Source organism: Gadus morhua, chromosome 23 (genome assembly GCF_902167405.1).
Source record: "Gadus morhua chromosome 23, gadMor3.0, whole genome shotgun sequence".
Classification (NCBI taxonomy): Eukaryota; Metazoa; Chordata; class Actinopteri; order Gadiformes; family Gadidae; genus Gadus; species Gadus morhua.
Genome location: NC_044070.1, coordinates 2009070 through 2030663, shown reverse-complemented (window position 1 = coordinate 2030663; position 21594 = coordinate 2009070). Strand labels below are relative to the sequence as shown.

Here is a 21594-nt window from a genome sequence, read left to right as displayed (position 1 = left end):
AAGCTGCCCCCACATAGCCACTAGGAAGCAGGATCGAACACACAAGCTACATTACCCTCACATAGCCACTAGGAAGCAGGATCGAACACATAAGCTGCGATAACTACTCCAGCCACAGATGGCAGCACCTTTAGACAGGTGAGAATGGCGGAGCCATTACGTCACACCGGCCACGCCCACTTCACATAGGCCACGCTCACTTGACGATGAGAGCGCGGAATTCAGATTTAGAGGCCAGAATCAATAGGAGCCCGGCCGAGAGACCTGGGCCTTTGCCCGGAGCTCGATTAGTGCCCGATATTATTCCAATCCGCGTTAAATACAATTCCCTCCCTTATGCTTCATAGTTACCATACCAAAATATGCCTACTTTAACAAATAAAGTGAGTTAAGAGCGACGAAGGATTGGACTACTTTCTTCAAGAAGAAACGCAACAATTAAAACAACTGAACATTGTTCCGTCAAAGCAGCTACAATTGCAACCTCAGGCTTTTTTTTGTGGTAAGTTAATGTAAGAAAATGTCCACTAATCAAAAATGGAGGAACTTTCCCCAACTCTAAAGAGGCTGTATATGACATCAATGACACGATAACACGTCACTTTCTGCTGTTCTACAAGCACTTGGGTGCTGCCTCATGGAGGGCGAGCGGCAGTTGGAATGGAGCCCTTTATGGGGGCCAGCGAGGGTGGGAATGGAGCCACTCAGAGGGCCCCCACACCAGGCCAGCCTGGTCCTAGTGGGTCATTCCTCCACGGGGCAGACATAGAAGACACAACCTCCACGCCCTACAGAGGGGAAGATGGGCAGACTGCTCCATTTTCACTTGAGCCCTCATAATCGATGTGACCAAAGACCTCATCGAGTCCCACTTTCTCACAGAAACACACATTCTGCTCCACTTCTCATGTGTGTGTGTGTGTGTGACACACACACACACACACACACACACACATGCATGGAATGGAACTGAATTGAACTGAATGGAGACCCAGGTCTGAGCTACACGAGGCTGAGCGCTGCTCTCCTCCCCAGATGTTGTGCACCTCTCTCCTCCCCAGATGTTGTGCTCCTCTCTCCTCCCCAGATGTTGTGCTCCTCTCTCCTCCCCAGACGTTGTGCTCCTTTCTCCTCCCCAGATGTTGTGCTCCTCTCTCCTCCCCAGACGTTGATTTCCTCTCTCTGGATGTTTCAGTACGTCCAGAATGTTTGTGGGCAGCGCAAACCCATCGCATCCCGTTCACTGTTCACGGGCATTTTTAATGTAGCTGATTTCAACCGACGCAAAGATCACCTTCAAACCAACAAGCCGCAGCAGGAGACGTGTTCGAAGCAGGGCTCTCTAAATCAGCTTTATTGTGGGTAATATTCTACAGCTCAGGTAACAATGACACTCCAATTAGGAATGGCCTTGTTGGTCAGGGTCATGTCTACGCTACGCTGTTATTTGTATGTACCGCAGCTTTAACAATAGGACAGTTAATAACTGCTGTGTAAACAGGTGTCATAGGACACAAGCCCATACAGGCAGTATAGGGGTGACACGTTTCTTATGGGAGAGAATAAAGCAGGCGAAACTGCTCTCCTCATCCAGTTTGGAGCCAGTGAAAGGACAGGGGGAAACCCTGACATCTGCGGGCTTCCTTGGCCCAGATGCTGTTGGAGAAGAGATGCTATGGGCCTCTTCTGGATAAATAAAGGCTCATTACAACGACAAGAAGATAGGTTCCTGTTGCCATAAAATATCCTAATCAGTAAGGGCAGAAGCCAGCCTTCTGCCCAGAACCTAGGGTTACCTACCTAACCCTACCAAACCCCACGGTCATGGGTTTGTTGGGGTCGTGGGGTCGTTGGAGTGCTGGGTCATGGAGTTTTGGGGTTGTTGGGGTCATGGGGTCATGGGGTCGTGGGGTTGCGGGGTCGCATGCGTTACCTTTGATGTCCCGGTGGACAATCATGTTGCTGTGGAGGTAGAAGACACCCTGGAGGATCTGCCGGGTGTACCTCCTGGTCACGTTCTCCGTCAGAGCACCATACGCCTTCAGCTGGTCCTTGATGGAGCCCTGAGGGGGAGGGGACAGAGGCTGAGTGACAGGAGGACTAGAGCCCTGAGGGGGAGGGGACAGAGGCTGAGTGACAGGAGGACTAGAGCCCTGAGGGGGAGGGGACAGAGGCTGAGTGACAGGAGGACTAGAGCCCTGAGGGGGAGGGGACAGAGGCTGAGTGACAGGAGGACTAGAGCCCTGAGGGGGAGGGGACAGAGGCTGAGTGACAGGAGGACTAGAGCCCTGAGGGGGAGGGGACAGAGGCTGAGTGACAGGAGGACTACAGCCCTGAGGGGGAGGGGACAGAGGCTGAGTGACAGGAGGACTAGAGCCCTGAGGGGGAGGGGACAGAGGCTGAGTGACAGGAGGACTACAGCCCTGAGGGGGAGGGGACAGAGGCTGAGTGACAGGTGCCCTGACTGATAGTTACTTACTATTCACCCTCTCACTAATGACATGTCCCTGTTAGTACTGGGTCACTATTCACCCTCTCACTAATGACATGTCCCTGTTAGTACTGGGTCACTATTCACCCTCTCACTAATGACATGTTCCAGTTAGTACTGGGTCACTATTCACCCTCTCACTAATGACATGTTCCAGTTAGTACTGGGTCACTATTCACCCTCTCACTAATAACATGTCCCTGTTAGTACTGGGTCACTATTCACCCTCTCACTAATGACATGTCCCTGTTAGTACTGGGTCACTATTCACCCTCTCACTAATGACATGTTCCAGTTAGTACTGGGTCACTATTCACCCTCTCACTAATGACATGTCCCTGTTAGTACTGGGTCACTATTCACCCTCTCACTAATGACATGTTCCAGTTAGTACTGGGTCACTATTCACCCTCTCACTAATGACATGTTCCAGTTAGTACTGGGTCACTATTCACCCTCTCACTAATAACATGTCCCTGTTAGTACTGGGTCACTATTCACCCTCTCACTAATGACATGTTCCAGTTAGTAATGATTAAGTCCTTTAGGGGCAGGTAGGGGTCCGTTCTCTAGCTCCATGTGCACTGCGGCTGTCGTGGATTGAACCCAGAATCCTGAGGACTATACCCTAACCACAGTCCTTGATAAAACCTTTTCTGAATTACTTTGAATTATTAAACGGTTCTCGTGTTAGTTTTGGGATTTATTTGTAACTCAATTTTTGAAGTTTCCATAAAAGAGAGGAAGAATCGAGTAGGTCCAATCCTTGATCATCATCCTCAAACACAGCGATACGGAGACATACTAGACAGGATCTATACTCCCATATAAATTGTGGGATGGGAGGCGAACACAGATTTTAATGTCTGGAAATGTTTAAAATGTATATATTTTCTACATTTCATGCTTACTCATCAAGAAAGTGGATTCAAGTGGAAGTTTTGTGGTACACACACACACACACACGTAGTACACACAAACAAACAAATGGTACATACCCCGGGCATGAACTCCACGAAGATGGTGAGCTTCCTGGTGTCCAGGTCCCTCAGAGAGCCGTAGTACTGGACGATGCGCTCGTGATGGAGGTTCTTCAGCAGCTGGATCTCACACTCCAGGGCATTCACCTCCTGAGAGAGACAGAGAGACAGAGAGAGAGAGAGAGAGAGAGAGAGAGAGAGAGAGAGAGAGAGAGAGACAGAGACAGAGACAGAGACAGAGACAGAGACAGAGACAGAGACAGAGACAGACAGAGAGAGAGAGAGCGCACGAATGGGACAGAGAGTGAGCGAGAGACAGAGAGAGAGAGAGAGAGAGAGAGAGAGAGAGAGAGAGAGAGAGAGAGAGAGAGAGACGCACAGGAGAGAGTGAGAGAGAGAGAGAGAGAGAGAGAGAGAGAGAGAGAGAGAGAGAGAGAGAGAGAGACAGAGAGAGAGAGAGAGACGCACAGGAGAGAGTGAGAGAGACAGACACACCCACACACAGACAGGGATGAAAATGAACACAATTAATGGAAGATGTTCTGGAACTTACGAAGATGTACAATAAGGGTTAAACATGAATCTGTCTGTGGACCGCAGGTCTCTGTGTGTCTTACCTTGCTGGTGTCCTTACAGTCGGGATCAAAGGGCACCTGCTTGGCGGCCAGCTCGCGGCCCGTGTCGACGTCGTAGCAGAGGTAGACCTCGCCGAAAGCCCCTCGTCCCAGCAGCTTGCCCTGCCGCCAGTTCACCGGGGCCCGGGGGGCTGGGGGGAGAGACCCCGTTAGACACACCTCCGGTAAATCAGTCACCACCACTGCCATCCACACGTCTTCAGTAAGACCCCCGGTACCCCCCCTAACCGAAGATGGGCACCTCACCGAGGCTGAGTTTTTCTGTTCATCTCTTTTTCTGTTCAACAAAGCAACCCTTTGCACCATCTTTTCCTCTGCCCTATCTGTTTCTTCAATCTAAAATGACGGACCCGCCGCGGTTGTCATTGCAGCAGGAGTAGGAAATAGACCCTTTTAAATTCTTCTTGTCTGGTACTGTCGGATGGTTAGCTCAAAGGTCAGGGGTCATCAGGACCAGAGTGTGAAGCTGTAGTGATAGTTCAACCAGCAGCTACCAAACCATGAGCAGGCCCTGGTGTTCAGTGGCTGCTGGCCGTGATTGATCGGTTCTGTATACTCACATTTGGGCGTGGCGCGCGGACAGCTCTTCTCCATGGGGCGAGCAAGGGTCCGCAGGTCTCCGTACTGCGGGCTGCTCTCTCCGTTGTAGCTCCGCGTGCGACTGGACGGAACCAGCTGGAACAGGTTCTCCTGAGGCATGAAGCTCCGTGGGAAAGTCCTGCGGCCTGAGGGCCACACACACACACATGAGATATAGAGAGCGAGAGAGAAAGAGGAAAAGAGAGAGAGAGAGAGAGAGAGAGAGAGAGAGAGAGAGAGAGAGAGAGAGAGAGAGAGAGACAACAGGGCCAAAACTAAGAGCAGAGTGCCTCCTGCCATTAAGCTCTACAGGAAGAAGCATGTTGTATTGTAAGCCAAATCATAGAATGCTGCAACAGTGTAAATCTTAACAAGCAACTTCTGCTTTACAGGACAATATAGCAGGCCAGCATTGGACCTCAACCAATCCCCTTCAATGTGAAAAACACACACCGATGACTGGAGGCCCAACCCCTTCTGAGTATGGGACAGAACATCTATGTAAGTGTGTGGTTTGTCTGTAAGAGTGTGTTTGGTTTGTGTGTGTGTCTGTAAGAGTGTGTCTGTGTGTGTGTTTGTCTGTAAGAGTGTGTGTGTGTGTTTGTGTGTGTGAGAGTGCGTGAAAGGATGTGTGAGTCTGTGAGTCAGTGTGTCCATAGGTGTGTGTGTAGTCAGGCTCACCGTCTCCGTAGTCCTTGTACCGGTTCGGTAGCTGGAACTGACGGGGGAACGTCCCCCCCTTCCCATGGCGACCTGCAGGTGGAGCAGAGGAGCAGGGAGTCAGGAGCAATCAGGAGGAGCAGGAGCGAGAGCGAGAGTGAGAATGAGCGAGAGAGAGAGCGAGAGAGAGAAAGTGAGAGAGAGAGAGGTGAGTGGTTCTTCAGAGCCTCTCATATCCAGGATGGACCAAACAAATAATACAAAGAAATCACATGCTTCATGAGGAGTAAAACCAGTGCCTCCATTCCACGTGTGGTTGGGGTTTACACAGTAATCACTAAGTCTCTGCGCCGTATCCCGGGCAGAGAGCCTCAAAGAGAGAGTCAGGGTTCAGGCTCTCCTCTAAGAGCAGGAGGGTCAGGGCTGCTTTTGTTATTATTATGAGGGCTACTAACTGCTAACTAGAGTAAGGCTGCTCTGTCTGGCCATGCAGTAAGTGCAGTTAACTTCAGTTAGCTGGTGTTAGTTTCAGCTAGCTTCAGTTAGCTGGAGTTAGCTTCAGTTAGCCTTAGGCACGTCCCCAGTAGAGCGGTAACTAAAGGCAGGTAGGGAGCAATGCTGACACTGACACACACTGACACACACACACACACACACTGACACACACACACACACACACACACACACACACACACACACACACACACACACACACACACACACACACACACACACACACACACACACACACACACACACACACACACACACACTTAATAATACACAAACACACACAGACAAACACACACATAGGTAATAATACAAAAACACACACAGGCACACAAACACACATGTAATAATACACAAACACACACACACACACACGCAATAATACACAAACACAGACAGTCACAGACAAACACACATCTAATAATACACAAACACACACATGCACACACGTAATAATACACAGATGCACAGGCACACACACACACACACACACACACACACACACACACACACACACACACACACACACACACACACACACACACACACACACACACACACACACACACACACACACACACACGTAATAATTCAAACACTCACAGGCACACACAAATGTGATCAGAAACACACATACAAACACAAATTTAGTCATGCATACCCCAACAACATGTTTACACAAACCCACACCCACACACACAAATACACAAATGTCTACACACACACACACACACACACTTGATAGAGAGCAATGGAGCCACTGTCAATTGAAAGCAGCTGTTGTGTCAGATGACCGCCTCCCCCTTACGTTGTTTTTGTGGTCGTATCCCATGGCGACGGCAGGAGGAGGAGGGTTTTGTTATTTTATTTTGGGGCTTTCTGGCCGGCGCCAGGGGAAGGGAAAAAACTACTCACAGCAAACGCTGAATAAATACTGAGTCAAGAGACGCAGGAACACGCACAAAGCCCACAGGGGGGCGTATGTACTGCTGTGAATGAGAGCGAGAGAGAGAGAGAGAGCGAGAGAGAGAGCGAGAGAGACAGAGAGACAGAGAGACAGACAGAGAGAGAAAAGACAGACAGACGGACAGAGAGAGAGCGAGAGAGAGAGACCCCTGTAGGGTGCTGAATCCTGTCAGCTTAATCACAGAGACTTGTGATATCTTTACACCACTCTCCTTTCATCACTTAGAGATCATGGGCTTCGCCTTAGCAGAAACCATTACTCCTCCCTGCATAGGATATCCCTGTGATGCTATCTAACAGTTAGCAGCCCCCCCCCCCTCTTACAAGCTGTGTCCAGATGATTTTTGCATTAATCATATATCTGTAAAAAAATGTCCCCTTATTACGAGTCTTTGCTGGAGTTGTGCATTGTTGTGCGATGGTGTTAAGGTAGAAGGCAGAAAAGGTAACGTGGGACTGAGCCACATGTTTCAGCGTGTTTGTAGGACTGTTGATGATAATAATTGTTGAAATGTATTGAATAAAAGATGGATTCTGTTCTTACCTTTGTATTCATAGTTGTGGTTCAGGTAATTGTTGTCACGGTTGTTCTGCGAGAAAGGAGGGCTGGAGACAGAAGGAGACACAGTGAAAGGGGAGAAGTCTGTAGAGCGCAGCATAGAGCAGGAAAAAAGGTTGAGTGAATTGTTGAATTTTGGTAAATGTTAAAACTGAATAGATTAGAATTTGCATATTAACGATTGTTTCAAAACAACGATAACCCGCCCTCCGCCGTCATGGGGGTCGCCAGTATTGCCAGAATGGGCGGGAAATCTGCCCCAATCTGGCAACACTGGCGGAGGTGTCATTTACTGATCCTAAGCAGTTTTATTGTGTGCAGCAAATTGATTGATTCAGGAAAAAGCTTTGTTGATAGTATTTTCGAAAGCTTACATTTAAGTCACGTCGTCTTTGGGGTCGCTGTGCAGTACGGATTGCGTAGCCGGTCAACGAGAGCTCTTTAGAGGTCCCATGGCATGCTATTTTATGGATGCTTTAATATAGTTAGAGTCACTACAAGCCAGTCGCAAATTGAACTTTCCTCAAACGCGCTGTTTCGGTTTTAATGCATATGAGGAGGCAGGCCGGTCAAGGAGGAGGGTGGGGGTGTGGCCCTGAGCAGCTTGCGGCCACGGTACCATGCGCTCTGTTTACAGTGGATGTATCGCAATAGCGAGGCGCACACAGCCTTTTGCTGTGTTCTGTAATATTCTAGAACACCCTGGGAGCTCCGGCGGGAGTCCTGAGCCCTATATTTAATAATATCAATCTAATAAATATTATACATAGATATCTATATCATATAATAAATATTATCACGGCCAAAAGCTGTGCGCCTCCAGACGATATTAAGAATCTCAAACGACTGCGTCGGGTTCTCCATGTGTCGGGTTGTTCCACGTCCACATCAATCTGAAGTAGACTGAACCACGACATGGAGGAGAAAGGGATTGTTGCCCGCGATTGTTTCCCACTTGAGCCCCTCTTCTTGCTGGCGAGGGACCACCACCTCGGCAGCAGGCAGAGCTTAGGCACCACCTTCTCGTGCAGCGGGCAGCGCCGAGGCGGTGGTCCCTCGGCAGCGGGCAGCGGGGAGCGGGAAGCGGGGCTCAAGCGGGAGACAATCGCTGGCAACAATCCCTTTCTTCTCCATGTCGTGGTTCATGTATTTCAGGGAGTCAAAGCATAAGTTCCTTTCCCCCAATTCATTCTAAACGATGGCTGAGATAATCCCATCTACACGTGTTATGCGCCATAACATCAACAGCAGAACAGTTATCCAAATAACAAAGCAGTGTACAACACTTGCGTTAGAGTTCTTGAGCTCTATATCTAAATAATATAATTTATATCTATATCATATAATACATATTATCGCGTCCAAAAGCTGTGTGCGCCTCCAGACAATAATATCAATCACAAACGACTGTCGGGTTCTTCGACGTCTCTGGTTCTTCCACTTCCACTTCAATCTGAAGTAAACTGAACCGCGCGCTGCCTGCTACGTGTGTTTGAACAATTCGCTAACTATTGACTCGTTCTTCCGACCTGTGGCTAGTGTGCCAGTGCCAGAGTCCTGCACAGGTCTTATTTAGCAAACCCGCAATCGCCCGTACCCGCAATACCGCATCCGACCCGTGTTCTGACACAGTAGCGTGAACTAAATTCCGCACCCGACCTGACCCGCTATAAAATCGATATTGACACCCGACCCACACCCAAAGGAAAATTAGACACATAAGATGGAACGCCGGGGAATTACACTATTTTGTGTTTGGCGTGGTGTTTTAGATTGTTGTGCAAAAAAAACACATCATCCACTGTTGACGGTTTTAGTTGACTCCTCCAATCCTGAATAACATATCCAGCATCGGAGAAGTCTCGCTCGCTATCGCAAAACACGCTTCCAACCCGCATCCGTGTCCGACACATTACATTATTTTTCAACCGTTTCATCCAAATTGTGCGGGTCACCCGTCTGGTACCCGAACCTGGTCAGGACTTTACGTGCCATAAAGGGCTTTTCACACAGGAGACATTTGTCGCACACGCTACATTCTCAATGGAGAGGCCAGCGGGCAGAGATGAGGCGCAGCATCCTGTCAAGCGGCACGACAAGCGGGCGCACTCCCGTGAAACTTTCGCTTCCGTGCTCATCGAACGCATGCACGGGCACGTGGAAACAGTTGGTATAGATGAGACTCACAATAAAATTTGACACTGAATTTGAAACCGCACATTGTAATTTATGCATCTATTATCAAAATATGTATTAGTAATACAGTGAAATAATGAGTCACATTGGCATGTTGATTTACGGTGTTTGCCCCAAAGATTTCTGGTTATGCCCCTAAAATTAGGGGGGAAAGTTAGGGGCCACAGTGCTCCTAGTGAAAAAAGTTAGTTTGGAGCCCTGCACACACACACACACACACACACACACACACACACACACACACACACACACACACACACACACACACACACACACACACACACACACACACACACACACACACACTGTGCCCGTCTGTCTGCGTCTAGCCGTGCCCTTCGACCCCCCATGCGAGTGACGTCTCTGCTGTGACCACTGGGCGGCGGGGGGCCGGGGGCACGCCGCCAGCTCACAGGGAAACGTTCCACTCACTCCCTCACTCCACGCTTCCTGCCATTGTCCAGCAGCGGGGGACCAGATAAGCTCTCTGTGCAGGTACAGCTTCCTCCTCCCCTCTCCCTCCAACACTCTTTAATCTCGCTGCGGCTAGAGAGAGGGGTCTTTCTTTTGCTCCGTCATTCTTTCGTTCTCTCTCAAGGACATTTGGCTCACCACATCCCTCTCTCTCACTCTTTCACACCGTCTCATTATGTGTTCTTAAATGTTCTTGCTCTCCTGCTGTCATTCAACACATGCTGTCACTCTCAACACCTTTCCTTACCCCTCGCTCTCTTGCAACACCTCTTTCACTATCTCTCCCCTGTCCTTCTCTCTCCCCCTCCCTCTCAGTCTCCCTGTCTCTCTCCTGCGTTCTCTCTCTCCCACAATACTTCTCCGCGGAGAGTGGTGATAACGGTGGAATCCACGTGTACAGATAAGGGGTTTGGTCGTCATGGTAACAGCGTAGCGACCTGATTTTCTCCGAGGGGACAGAAGGAGGGGTCGGGGGCGAGGCACTGGCCTTCACACCCTCAATACCTCACTGTGTATTTGTGTGCGTGAATGTGTATGTGTGGCTATGTGTGTGTGTGTGGCTGTGTGTGTCTGTCTGTGTCCGTCTGTGTGTGTCAATGTGTGCGTGCCTGCACAGGTTCCATGTTCCCAGTGGCCTGTCGGCGCTAGCCTAAACGCCATGGCTACATCCGTTGCAACTGTGTTTAAAATACACTTAGTTGCTTAAAAACTGACACATTCACACCCATACACACAGAAGCACACACCCAGACCCAGTGTGAGTGTGTGTGTCAAAGCACATAGCCCACCTGTCCAGGGCCTGGTCTATGGATTGACAGCTGCTGGAGATTGAGTTGTCTGCACAGGCCTGGAGCAGCTGTGAGAGAGAGCGAGAGCGAGAGAGAGAGAGCTATTGTCAGCATGGATCACATCAGCGAGGAGAGACTACATGCAGGACCCTCAGCTGATCACAGTACGGACATCCAGCCCTGACATTCCACTGGTTCAGAAAGACCACGACGCAGGCTGTTGTTCCCTTGTTTTGGATTCATTCCTTCATGTAGAGAAATGGCCACATGACATTAAAGTTCATCTCTTCTCAAAGGACTGGGTGATAAACCCATCATAACCGTCGCTTATGGCTTCATAAGGGAGACTAATTAGACTCAGTGTGCAAGCTCCTCCACCTCTACCTGAGGCTTCACCACGTTGTGTGGAGACTCTGTGTTATGTCTACGTCAGTACAGGGCTGGTATTTGTTACTTCTACGTCAGTAGGGAGCTGGTATTGTTACGTCTACATCAGTATGGAGCTGGTCCTTATGTTATGTCTATGTCAGTACGGAGCCGGTAATTGTAACTAGAGCCCGACCGATATATCAGCGTGCCGATATTATCGGCTGATATTAGGCGTTTTCCAAACTATCGGTATCGGACGATTAATTAATATTTTTAATTTTCTTTCTTTTTTTGGGATTATTGTGTTTTTGTTCGAAGGACTTTGATTTTCATATCTTAAGTTTGTATTTTTATACATTTTATTGATCAGAACTTTAATAAATTTTGATTTTCACTTTTCTGTTGTGACAATAATATAAAGTATATTTTTAAAATGCATTGCCTTATTATCTTAGTGAGGACTCATAAATAACTACAAATAACCAATGTTAGGGAAATCGGTTTATGTTACGTGTTTCTGGAATTTCTTATGCAAATATATATCGGCCGGTATATCGGAATATCACATTTTTAAATCAGCAAATATTTGTATCGGTATCGGCCTTAAAAATCCTTTATCGGTCAGGCTCTAATTGTAACATCTACGAAAGTACAGAACTGTTATTGTTACGTCAACGTCAGTAGGGAGCTGGTCCTCATTGTCACGTCTACTTCAGTAGGGAGCTGGTATTGTGACGTCTACGTCAGTACAGAGCTGGTATTGTGACGTCTACGTCAGTAGGGAGCTGGTCCTCATTGTAATGTCTACTTCAGTAGGGAGCTGGTATTGTGACGTCTACGTCAGTACGGAGCTGGTATTGGTACGTCAGTACGCAGCTAGTACCCGGTCCTTACGTTCTGCTCCAGGCTCTCGGGGATGAACTCCCCCTCGCTGTGGATGCTGGTGCAGGAGCCTTGCCGGGCGATCTGCTGCTGCTCCTCCGGGACGCTGCCCGGCGGGGGGGAGGTGCGGCCCGTGTGCAGGGAACCTATCGGGGTGGAGGAGGAAGAGGAGGAGGAGGAGGAGGGGTGTTGTGCGGAGGAGGAGTAGTGGGAGATGATGGTGAAGGACCGAGGGGATGGTGCAGGGGGAGGTGGAGATGGTGATGGCGACGGCGATGATGAAGGTGATAGAGAAAGAGGAGGAGGTGGAGATAGTGAGGGTGAGGATGATGAAGGTGGTGAAGGAGGAGATGGTGTTTGGGGAGGAGGAGGTGGAGAGGGTGATGGCGAGCATGATGATGAAGGTGGTGATGATGAAAGTGGTAGAGGAGTAGGTGGTGGTGGAGGAGGAGGAAGGATAGATGGGGAAAGAGATAATGGTAGGATGAGAGAAGAAGAGAAGAGAAGCTCCAGAGATGGAGCAGAGGAGAGAGAGCAGAGCCCAGGGTGATTCAGGTATTCATGGGTCAGTTCACGACGGAGCAAAAACAACAAGAATGATTTAACAAAACTCTGGGATTTGCCCCTTCAGCCTAGCAGCTACAGCTAGGTACCTCTACGGCCCTCCTGCCTGTTGGGAGTCATTACACAAGGACGGCCTTCCATCGCTCCAAAGACAACAGTAACCACGAGGCAAAGGGACAGCAGAAAACCCAGGGGCATGCTGGGACATTTGTTGAAAACGATCAGGGTTTGGCCCTCATCTAATGTATTTGCTTATTAAAGGATCCCCATTAGCTGAAGTCAGCTCATTGTTCTGGGCTGAGCATACAGAACTGTATAAAACATAATACAAAAACAAAAATAGTAATAATTAAGAACCTGAGCACTTAGTACTCTCTCTCTGTCTCTCTCTCACCATTTTCATCCTTCTTTAGATGTCCCTTTGGGGGTAAATAAAGAACTTTAACTATCCATCTATCTTCAATCCCCATCCCTCTCTTGGTTTTTTTATTTTTTTTATCTTCTTCCCCCTCCCTCTCTCCATTCCCTTTTCTCCCCTCCATCCCTCCCTCTCTCCGTTCCTTCCTCCCCTCCATCCCTCCTCCTCTCTCTTCCCCCTCCTCCCCTCCATCTCTGCGTTCCTTCCTCCCTTCCATCCCTCCATCTCTCTCTAACTGACTGGCTTCTTGATTGACAGAGAAGGGGATTCTATCCTTCTGTTTTCTCTTCATCCTTCCACCACGCTTGGGCTCACACTGCCAGACAACGCATTACGGTAGACGTATCCACCCCAAGGTCTAGGCAGCGTATTACAACACCAAAAGCTCAGAGTGAATTCAACGCAAAGCATGGCTTCATGGGCGGCTATATGCACTTCATTATCGGAGACGTTTCACATCATTTCATCATTCCTTCGTCAGTCTGGCTGCTGACGATATGTGATCATAACTGACACACAAACATGAAGTTCAAATTTCCTTCAATCTTCCAGCCTTTGCTCCCAGATGAACCCAAACCAACCTTCCTGAGCCTGGTCTAACTGCCACGTGTCGCGGAGGTTCTCCAACAACACTCATCTGGTGTGTTCCTGGTCCTGCTCTGTGGCTCTCAATCCTGGGTGATGATTGATCAAGTCAATGATCTTCCCACAGACCGGATTGGCCTGCAATAGGTTAACTTCAAAATCTGTGTCTCCCAGCGTCTGTGTGGAGTTCTGTGCCTTAACTCTCTGTCTCCCAGCGTCTGTGTGGAGGTCTGTGCCTTAACTCTCTGTCTCCCAGCGTCTGTGTGGAGGTCTGTGTCTTAACTCTGTGTCTCCCAGAGTGACTGGAGGTCTGTCCCTCCCTGTGATCTTGGCCCAGCACCCTGTGAACAAATACTCCATGCGTGTACCGATGAGCCAAGCTCCATTACATAGATTACTTTAGTCAGGACTCTAAATGGCTCATTCACGTCTTCTTGCATTTGGATCGACCAATAGGGATTGATTCGGTGTGATTAAACTCTCATTGTGCGTAAGGCTGTGTGTGTGTGTGTGTGTGTGTGTGTGTGTGTGTGTGTGTGTGTGTGTGTGTGTGTGTGTGTGTGTGTGTGTGTGTGTGTGTGTGTGTGTGTGTGTGTGTGTGTGTGTGTGTGTGGGGTCACCTGACCTACCTGTGGAGTGTTTGCGCACCCTCTCTCCTCCCTTGAGCAGGGAGCCCTTCAGGTCGCCCAAAGACCGGGAAGATCTCATCTCACTCTGCTTGTCCCTGGTGTTCACCTGAAGGTACTGCAGGAGGGGCAGGAGGTGGAGGGGAGGAGAGGAGGAGAGGAGGAGAGGAGAAGACGAGGGGAGGAGAGGAGGAGAGGGGATGACGAGGGGAGGAGAGGAGGAGAGGAGGAGAGGAGAAGACGAGGGGAGGAGAGGAGAAGACGAGGGGAGGAGAGGGGAAGATGGGAGGAGGAGAGGACAGCATAACGTCATTAACACGGTTACAATATTGATATCACGACAGTGCAGGCCTGAGACCAAGGTGCTGTAATCAGGCTGGTGGGCTTCACTAGACCTTGATGAGCTCTCAGTGGGAGCCTCTTGGCCTCAGCCATCCCCTCATGGCCTTGATAAGGGCGACCCACCTGGTTTGGAACTAGGGTACTTCAGCTGCTGTTGGGAACTAAGCATGTTTTTTTAAAGTAGTGCATATTTAAAAAGGTGGTTTGAGTCTTTTACTTTCCACTGTTTCTCTCTGGCCGTTCTTTTAGAAATCATTCATACACATAGTACGCCCTTTGTACCATCTCATCTGGGGTACAGGGACCGGTCTGTGGTCAGTCTACGGGGACTGGTCTACAGTGACGGATCTACGGGGACTGGTCTATTGTCTATGGGTACTGGTCTATAGGTAGTGGTCTATTGGTAGTGGTCTATGGGTCCTGGTCTACGGGAAGTGGTCTATGAGTACTGGTCTACGGGAAGTGGTCTATGGTTAATAATCTATGGGTAGTGGTCTTTAGGTTGTGGTCTATGATAACGGCCTATGGTTACATACCTTTGGTTGTTTTATACAGTTATATATGCTAGTGCCCGCCCTGGTCCAGGATCCTGGTCTACCACCGTGGTGGGCTACCACTAGGGTCTACCACTGCGGTGGTCTACCATCGCGGTGGTCCACCATTACGGTCTACCCTTGAGGTGGTCTACCACTGCGATAGTTTACCACTGCGGTCTAAGATTGAGGTCTACCACTCTGGTGGTCTACCATTACGGTCTACCATTGAGGTCTGCCACTGCGGTGGTGTACCACTGGGGTGGTCTACCACTGCTGTGGTCTACCATTGGGGTCTACTACTGTGGTGGTCTACCATTACGGTCTACCATTGAAGTCTACCACTGCGGTGGTCTAGCATTGAGGTCTACCATTGAGGTGGTCTACCATGGTTTCTATCATTGCGGTCTACCACTTCGGTGGTTTACCATTGCGGTCTACCACTGCGGCCCACGACGGGTCCTATAGCCAGGCCTCTGATCCTGGTCTAGGGGTGGTGGACTCACATGGTTCTTGGGGGTCTTTAGCAGTACCCGCAGCAGACCGTTGACTCCCAGGAGCACGGCCCGGTCCAGCTCCTCCTGCGTCTTCAGAGGCAGCAGCATCTGATTGGACCAAACAAATCACATGACTGAAGTAGCGCTCCGTACCCACGAGGCACTGTGTCCCCATGTTGGACCACAGGTCCCCATGTTGGACCACAGGTCCACATGTTGGACCATGTTGTCCCCATGTTTGACCATGTTGGACCACAGGTCCCCATGTAAGACCACAGGTCCCCATGTTGGAACATGTGGTCCCCATGTTGGACCACAGGTCCATGTTAGACCACAGGTCCAAATGTTGGACCATGTTGTCCCCATGTTTGACCATGTTGGACCACAGGTCCCCATGTTGGAACATGTTGTCCCCATGTTGGACTACAGGTCCCCATGTTGGAACATGTTGACCAATGTTGGACCACAGGTCCCCATGTTGGAACATGTTGACCCATGTTGGACCACAGGTCCCCATGTTGGAACATGTTGACCCATGTTGGACCACAGGTCCCCATGTTGGAACATGTTGCCCTATGTTGGACCACAGGGCAGTATGCTAAAATCGTTGGGATGAGATTTAGGTACTAGGGGTCATTTACTTAGAAATACCTGTATAATATAGACATATATAAATATATAGATATAGATATATATATATAGTAATTTAACAACCAAATTTAATTAAATATCGGAGAGTATGTTTTCCTTCCTAAAGGAAATGATGAATGGTCCTGATTCTGGTGTCTGCACGTTTGTTTGGATTTAGACTTCCATTGAGGAGGCGTAAGATAGGACCACACTTGGCTTAGCAATTTCTGCTGAGACTTTTCTGCGTCAGGGAGACTGACCTCTCTGTCCAGGTAGAACATGTCCATCCTCTGGTCGAAGGCCTCCGTCACCTTCTGTACCAGCTCCTTAATGTGCAGGGGCCTCTGGAACGGGATGATGCTGAGGAACACCAGGGACCCGCCGGGTTAAAGGTCGAACAAACTCACGAAGCGTGTGAAACAGGAGGCTAACGAGGACAACCCCAAAGGTCAGGGTTCAATCCATTGTTACCACTTCAATGACCAGAACTTCTTAACACACCACTTCCCAGCAGACCTCCAGGAGTGACTACAGGCCCTTTAAAGGAGACTGGAGTCAGGGAATCAAGCACCCACATGGTGAATGTTCATTATTCAAGTCAGCGAAGAGAAAGTAGATCAATGTGTACAGACAGAGAGAGAGACAGAGAAACAGAGAGTGAGAGGCAGAGAGACAGAGACAGAGAGAGCGCACGTGAGAGAGAGCGAGAGAAGGAGAGAGAGACAGAGACAGTGACAGAGACAGAGACAGAGATAGAAATCGGTGCATTCTTATGCTTAATGTCCGTCTGATGCAAAGATTATCAGCAAATTTTGCAGACAAAAAATCTACTGAATGTATACTATATGTATGTGCAGGTGTGTGTGCCTGTGTTTGCATGTTTGTTTTTCTAAGTTAGAGTAGTGTGTATGTGACCCATGTTTTCCTGCATGTTTGTGTCCCTACGTCTAGAAAAGTGCCTGCATACGTGCGTGTGCACAAAAAGTGTTTATGTAGAATTGAATTGCACAATGAGTGTGTGTGTGTGCGCGCGCGCGTGCGTGCGTGCGTGCGTGCGTGCGTGCGTGCGTGTGTGTGTGTGTGTGTGTTCTGAATCAGCACATGGACCACAGTTTGGACAGCGATGGGCCCCTCGGGGAAACAGAGAGGAAACTTCCTGAGAGGAAAGAGAGAGCGAGAGACCAAGGGGGAGAGAGACGGAGAGAATCTGGAACAGCAGCATCATCAGCAGGAAGTCGTCTCTCCCCCAGAATGACAGAGAGGAGGGGGGAGACAAGCATGGAGAGAGTGGGAGAGGGAGAGAGAAACAAGTATTGAGAGAGTGGGAGAGACAAGAATGGAGAGAGTGGTAGAGGGAGGGAGAGACATGCATGGAGAGACAAGCATGAAGAGAGTGGGAAAAACAAGCATGGAGAGAGTATAAGAGGGGGGAGAGACAACAGAAGGGAGATAGTGAGGTAAAGGGGTGGAAAGTACAGAGCTTGATCTCTCGCCAGCCTTAGTCTCGTCTCTCTGCTCATCTGAATCCAGCCTCCTCATCTCCCCCTGTCTCTCTCTCTACCCTCACTGTAGATTAATCAATCTCTCTCTCTCTCTCTCTCTCTCTCTCTCTCTCTCTCTCTCTCTCTAATTCACTCTCTCTCTCTACCGCGCCACCTTCTCTTGGTATGTGTTTCGCTCTCTCCCAACTCTCTCTCTGGCTGAGATTTTTTGTGTGTGCTCCCCTCCGTTATCTCCTCCCAGCATCCTGATAAAGACTGTTTTCATCCCTTCATTTCCTCATCAGAGGCCAGGCGCCTGCTATCTTAATGACTGCTCATTGGTGCTTCATGTGATGGGATGCATTCTGGGAAGGGAGGGGGAGTGGGGGCGTGAGATGAGATAAAACCCAGTGCCGCTCCATCTAGTGTTTACCCCTTGATGAGGGGCCCGGATGGGGAGAGGGCCGCTCCAAACGTTTAGATTTAGGCTTTCTACTTTCTCAGTGCTACACATGCACTCACTCACACACAAACACACACACACACACACACACACACACACACACACACACACACACACAGGGCAAGAGGCAGGATCCTGTTTCCTGCCTCCAACCTTTACTACCTGCCAATGAAAAGAAGAGAGCTCGTCCAATCAAACTTCAGCGTGGACGGAATGCAGCTGACAGACCGCTCGTCCCGCCTGGGAGACGTGTGTCACCGAAATGTTGGACAAAAAGGGCTTTCTGTCTTCAGCCAGTCTTAGGTCTGTCGTCAGTCAGTCTTAGGTCTGTCTTCAGCCAGTCTTAGGTCTGTCTTCAGCCAGTCTTAGGTCTGTCTTCAGTCATTCTAAGGTCTGCCTTAGGTCTGTCTTCAGTCAGTCTTAGGTCTCTCTTCAGCCAGTCTTAGGTCTGTCTTCAGTCAGTCTTAGGTCTCTCTTCAGTCAGTCTTAGGTCTGTCTTCAGTCATTCTAAGGTCTGCCTTAGGTCTGTCTTCAGTCAGTCTTAGGTCTCTCTTCAGCCAGTCTTAGGTCTGTCTTCAGTCAGTCTTAGTTCTGTCTTCAGTCAGTCTTTGGTCTGCTTTAGGTCTGTCTTCAGTCAGTCATAGACCTGTCTTTGATCAGTCTTCTGTCAGTATTTGGTCTGTCTTCATTCAGCATTTGGTCTTTCTTAGGTCTGTCTTCAGTCAGTCTTAGGTGTGTTAGCATTGAACATGTCCCGCGAAACCAAGAAGGAACGGTAAAAGCAAAGGCGGTGTGTGAGGAACAAGTTCATCTCCACTCCTAACATTGGAGAAAGAGAGAGAAGGAGAAGGGGAAGGGAGAGAAAGAGAAAATGTGGAGTGAATTGGACATAAGTGAGTGGGACAAGGTAGGGTTATGCATGGAGATTCAGAAGGAGCTCTTCTTCCCAGAGTGAAGCAAGGTGTGAAGTGAGCTGAATGAATGGAGAGGTCTCGGTCTCGGTCTCTCGGTCTCTCGGTCTCTTGGTGTCACCAACCGAAACTTGATTCAGATAATCATGTTAGAGCTAGGCATGTTCCAGGGCTTTTTGTTCTTCTGATGTTCTCAGAAAGTGACTTTTCATTTTTCACGAGCTCATAGCACATAGTTGCACATAGAAATGGAGACAGATGGCTGAAGTCAGAGAGCGTTGAAGCAGCAGCATCGTGGAAACTGTTGCAGATTTATGGCTGCAGGGATTGTGTTGCAAAGGTCAAGCAAACTTTTCCTCTTTGACAAACGTCTCAAACTGCAGGAGTAGAAACTGCTGTCTTGGATGTTAAAAAAGGGAATTACATTTGCCGTCCTGGAAAGGGAAATGTTATCTGATAGCGTTTAATACGGAGAACAGATCCATGTGTCCTCCTGTCTGAGCGGACGTCCTCACTTCGTCCTATAGCTGAACCAGTGAACCATTATTTCTCTCATTATTTGTTTATAACTGACCACCGGGAAATTCCTCTGCCTCCATGGCACATTGGTCTCCCTCCACTGTCCCCATAAAGCCTTGGAAACCGCAGTAAAGCCCCCGTATATCCGCCCAGAGCAGAGGAGAAAAAACAAGAAGACCATCCAACCTACCGTTTTTCTCTCTCATGCTCCAGCTTCACTCGTAGATCCTGTGGAAAGGGCAGAGACACGGGGCAGGGTTAGGACGCACGCACGCACGCACGCACGCACAAACTACCTGTTAATGGTGTTTGTGTTTGTGTTTACTTTTTGTGTCGGTAACCCTAAAACTATTTAATATTTATAAATGAATACCTTAGTTAACATGAACATTTTCTAAAGATGAATACCATTAATCGGTATTTTGGATAACTGCAGTAGCTCAGGAGGTAGAGTGGGTTCCCTGGTAACCAGAAGGTTGCTAGTTCGGTCCCAGGCTCCTCCTAGGTGAGTGTTGAGGTGTCCCTGAGCAAGACACCTAACCCTGAATGCTCCTGACGAGCTGTCTGTCGCCCTGTGTGACTGACTCCGAAAGCTTTGGATAAAAGCATCAGCAAAATCCCCTAAATGTCAAATGTAATGTATATATTTATTAATCAGACCACTGTTAGTTAATGCTGTTACTGCATTAACTGATGTTAATGATTGGTAGATTATGGTACCCTTATTGTTACCACTGAATGTCCCGTTCCTCATTCCCCAGCCTGTTGAAGCCTCTCTCTCCCTCCTTCGCTCTCGTCTCCTGCTTTTCTTTATTTGAGGTGAATTCTGGCCAGTTAACATTCCTGCTAAGACATGGAACCGTATTACCGTGCAAAGGGACAGCGCTCGATTGGCTGAGGAGACTAAATTATGACTCACTCAGGGACATCTAGAATCTGTCCCAATGAATAGAGAACAGTGGGACACGGTTCAAACACAACCGATAACCCCCAATATGGACCCCGGATCAGGGTATGGATGCATGAAACTCGATTAGGTCAATACAATATGAGTCTCTCTCTCTCTCCTGTGTCAGTTACACAAAGCCTCTGGTCTGCATTGATAAAAAGCCTCTGATAAAGGTGCTGGCATGTTGGTACAAGTGTTACAAGACTTTCCGATCCTCTGGGAGATTAGAAAACAAATTAAAATCAATGACAACGTCGCGCTACTGCACATGCAAACCAGCCCTATCAGGAGAAACTGGGGCTAGACCAGAGCCACAGTACATATCAAATATACACAATAGTGTGTATAAAAGCCTGTGTACATCATTATGATGCTATAATAGAATACACCATGGTGTCTATCAAAGTCTACATCTGAGAGATGCCTCAGATGATCTCTCAACCAACCAGAGTCTTTACTAACACTGCTGGCCATACTTCTGCAACTTGCATAGACCATATTTACACAAATATTCCTCCATGCTGCACTAACCAGTTTCTCTATCAGTGGCTTTTAGTGACCATACTATTATAACAATTATCAGAAAAACTAAAAATCCTAAATGTAAGGTCAATAAAGTACATAATAGCCCTGAACCTACATAATAGTCCTGACATTTTTTGGGCAAATATTGGTGATATTTACTGGACTGATGTGTATGCTGCTGAGGAGCCTGAGGGCTCCTTAAATATCTTCATGGAAAGCTTCATGAAGATTGTTGATATGCATGCCCCTATGAGGAAGTGGATTGTAAAAACTTGACCAGCTCCATGGCTGAACGAGACTCTAAAGCGCTTCATGAAGGAAAGAGATGAAGCCAAATTTACCTTAGTAAAGTCTGGATTAGTGGAGGACAGATTCATGTACTGTCAACAAAGATACCAGGTTACAAAACTGAATAGATCTATGAAAAAATAATATTACATGCAAAGAATAAATGATGTAAAG

General features: G+C 48.5%; 1 protein-coding gene across 2 annotated transcripts in view; it reads right to left on the bottom strand.

Moving 5' to 3' along the window:
- map3k22 (mitogen-activated protein kinase kinase kinase 22) overlaps positions 1–21594 on the bottom strand; it is a 41781-nt gene that overhangs the window by 4144 nt on the left and 16043 nt on the right. For both annotated transcript variants that reach the window (XM_030349606.1, XM_030349607.1), the window contains 12 exons: positions 19849–19886; positions 16545–16644; positions 15664–15762; positions 14286–14400; positions 12102–12235; positions 10839–10906; positions 7366–7427; positions 5367–5438; positions 4667–4831; positions 4089–4237; positions 3490–3621; positions 1934–2063 (listed from right to left, as the gene is read on the bottom strand). In XM_030349606.1, coding sequence (XP_030205466.1) covers positions 1934–2063; positions 3490–3621; positions 4089–4237; positions 4667–4831; positions 5367–5438; positions 7366–7427; positions 10839–10906; positions 12102–12235; positions 14286–14400; positions 15664–15762; positions 16545–16644; positions 19849–19886 — 1264 coding nt within the window. The remainder of the gene's footprint in view (positions 1–1933; positions 2064–3489; positions 3622–4088; positions 4238–4666; positions 4832–5366; positions 5439–7365; positions 7428–10838; positions 10907–12101; positions 12236–14285; positions 14401–15663; positions 15763–16544; positions 16645–19848; positions 19887–21594) is intronic.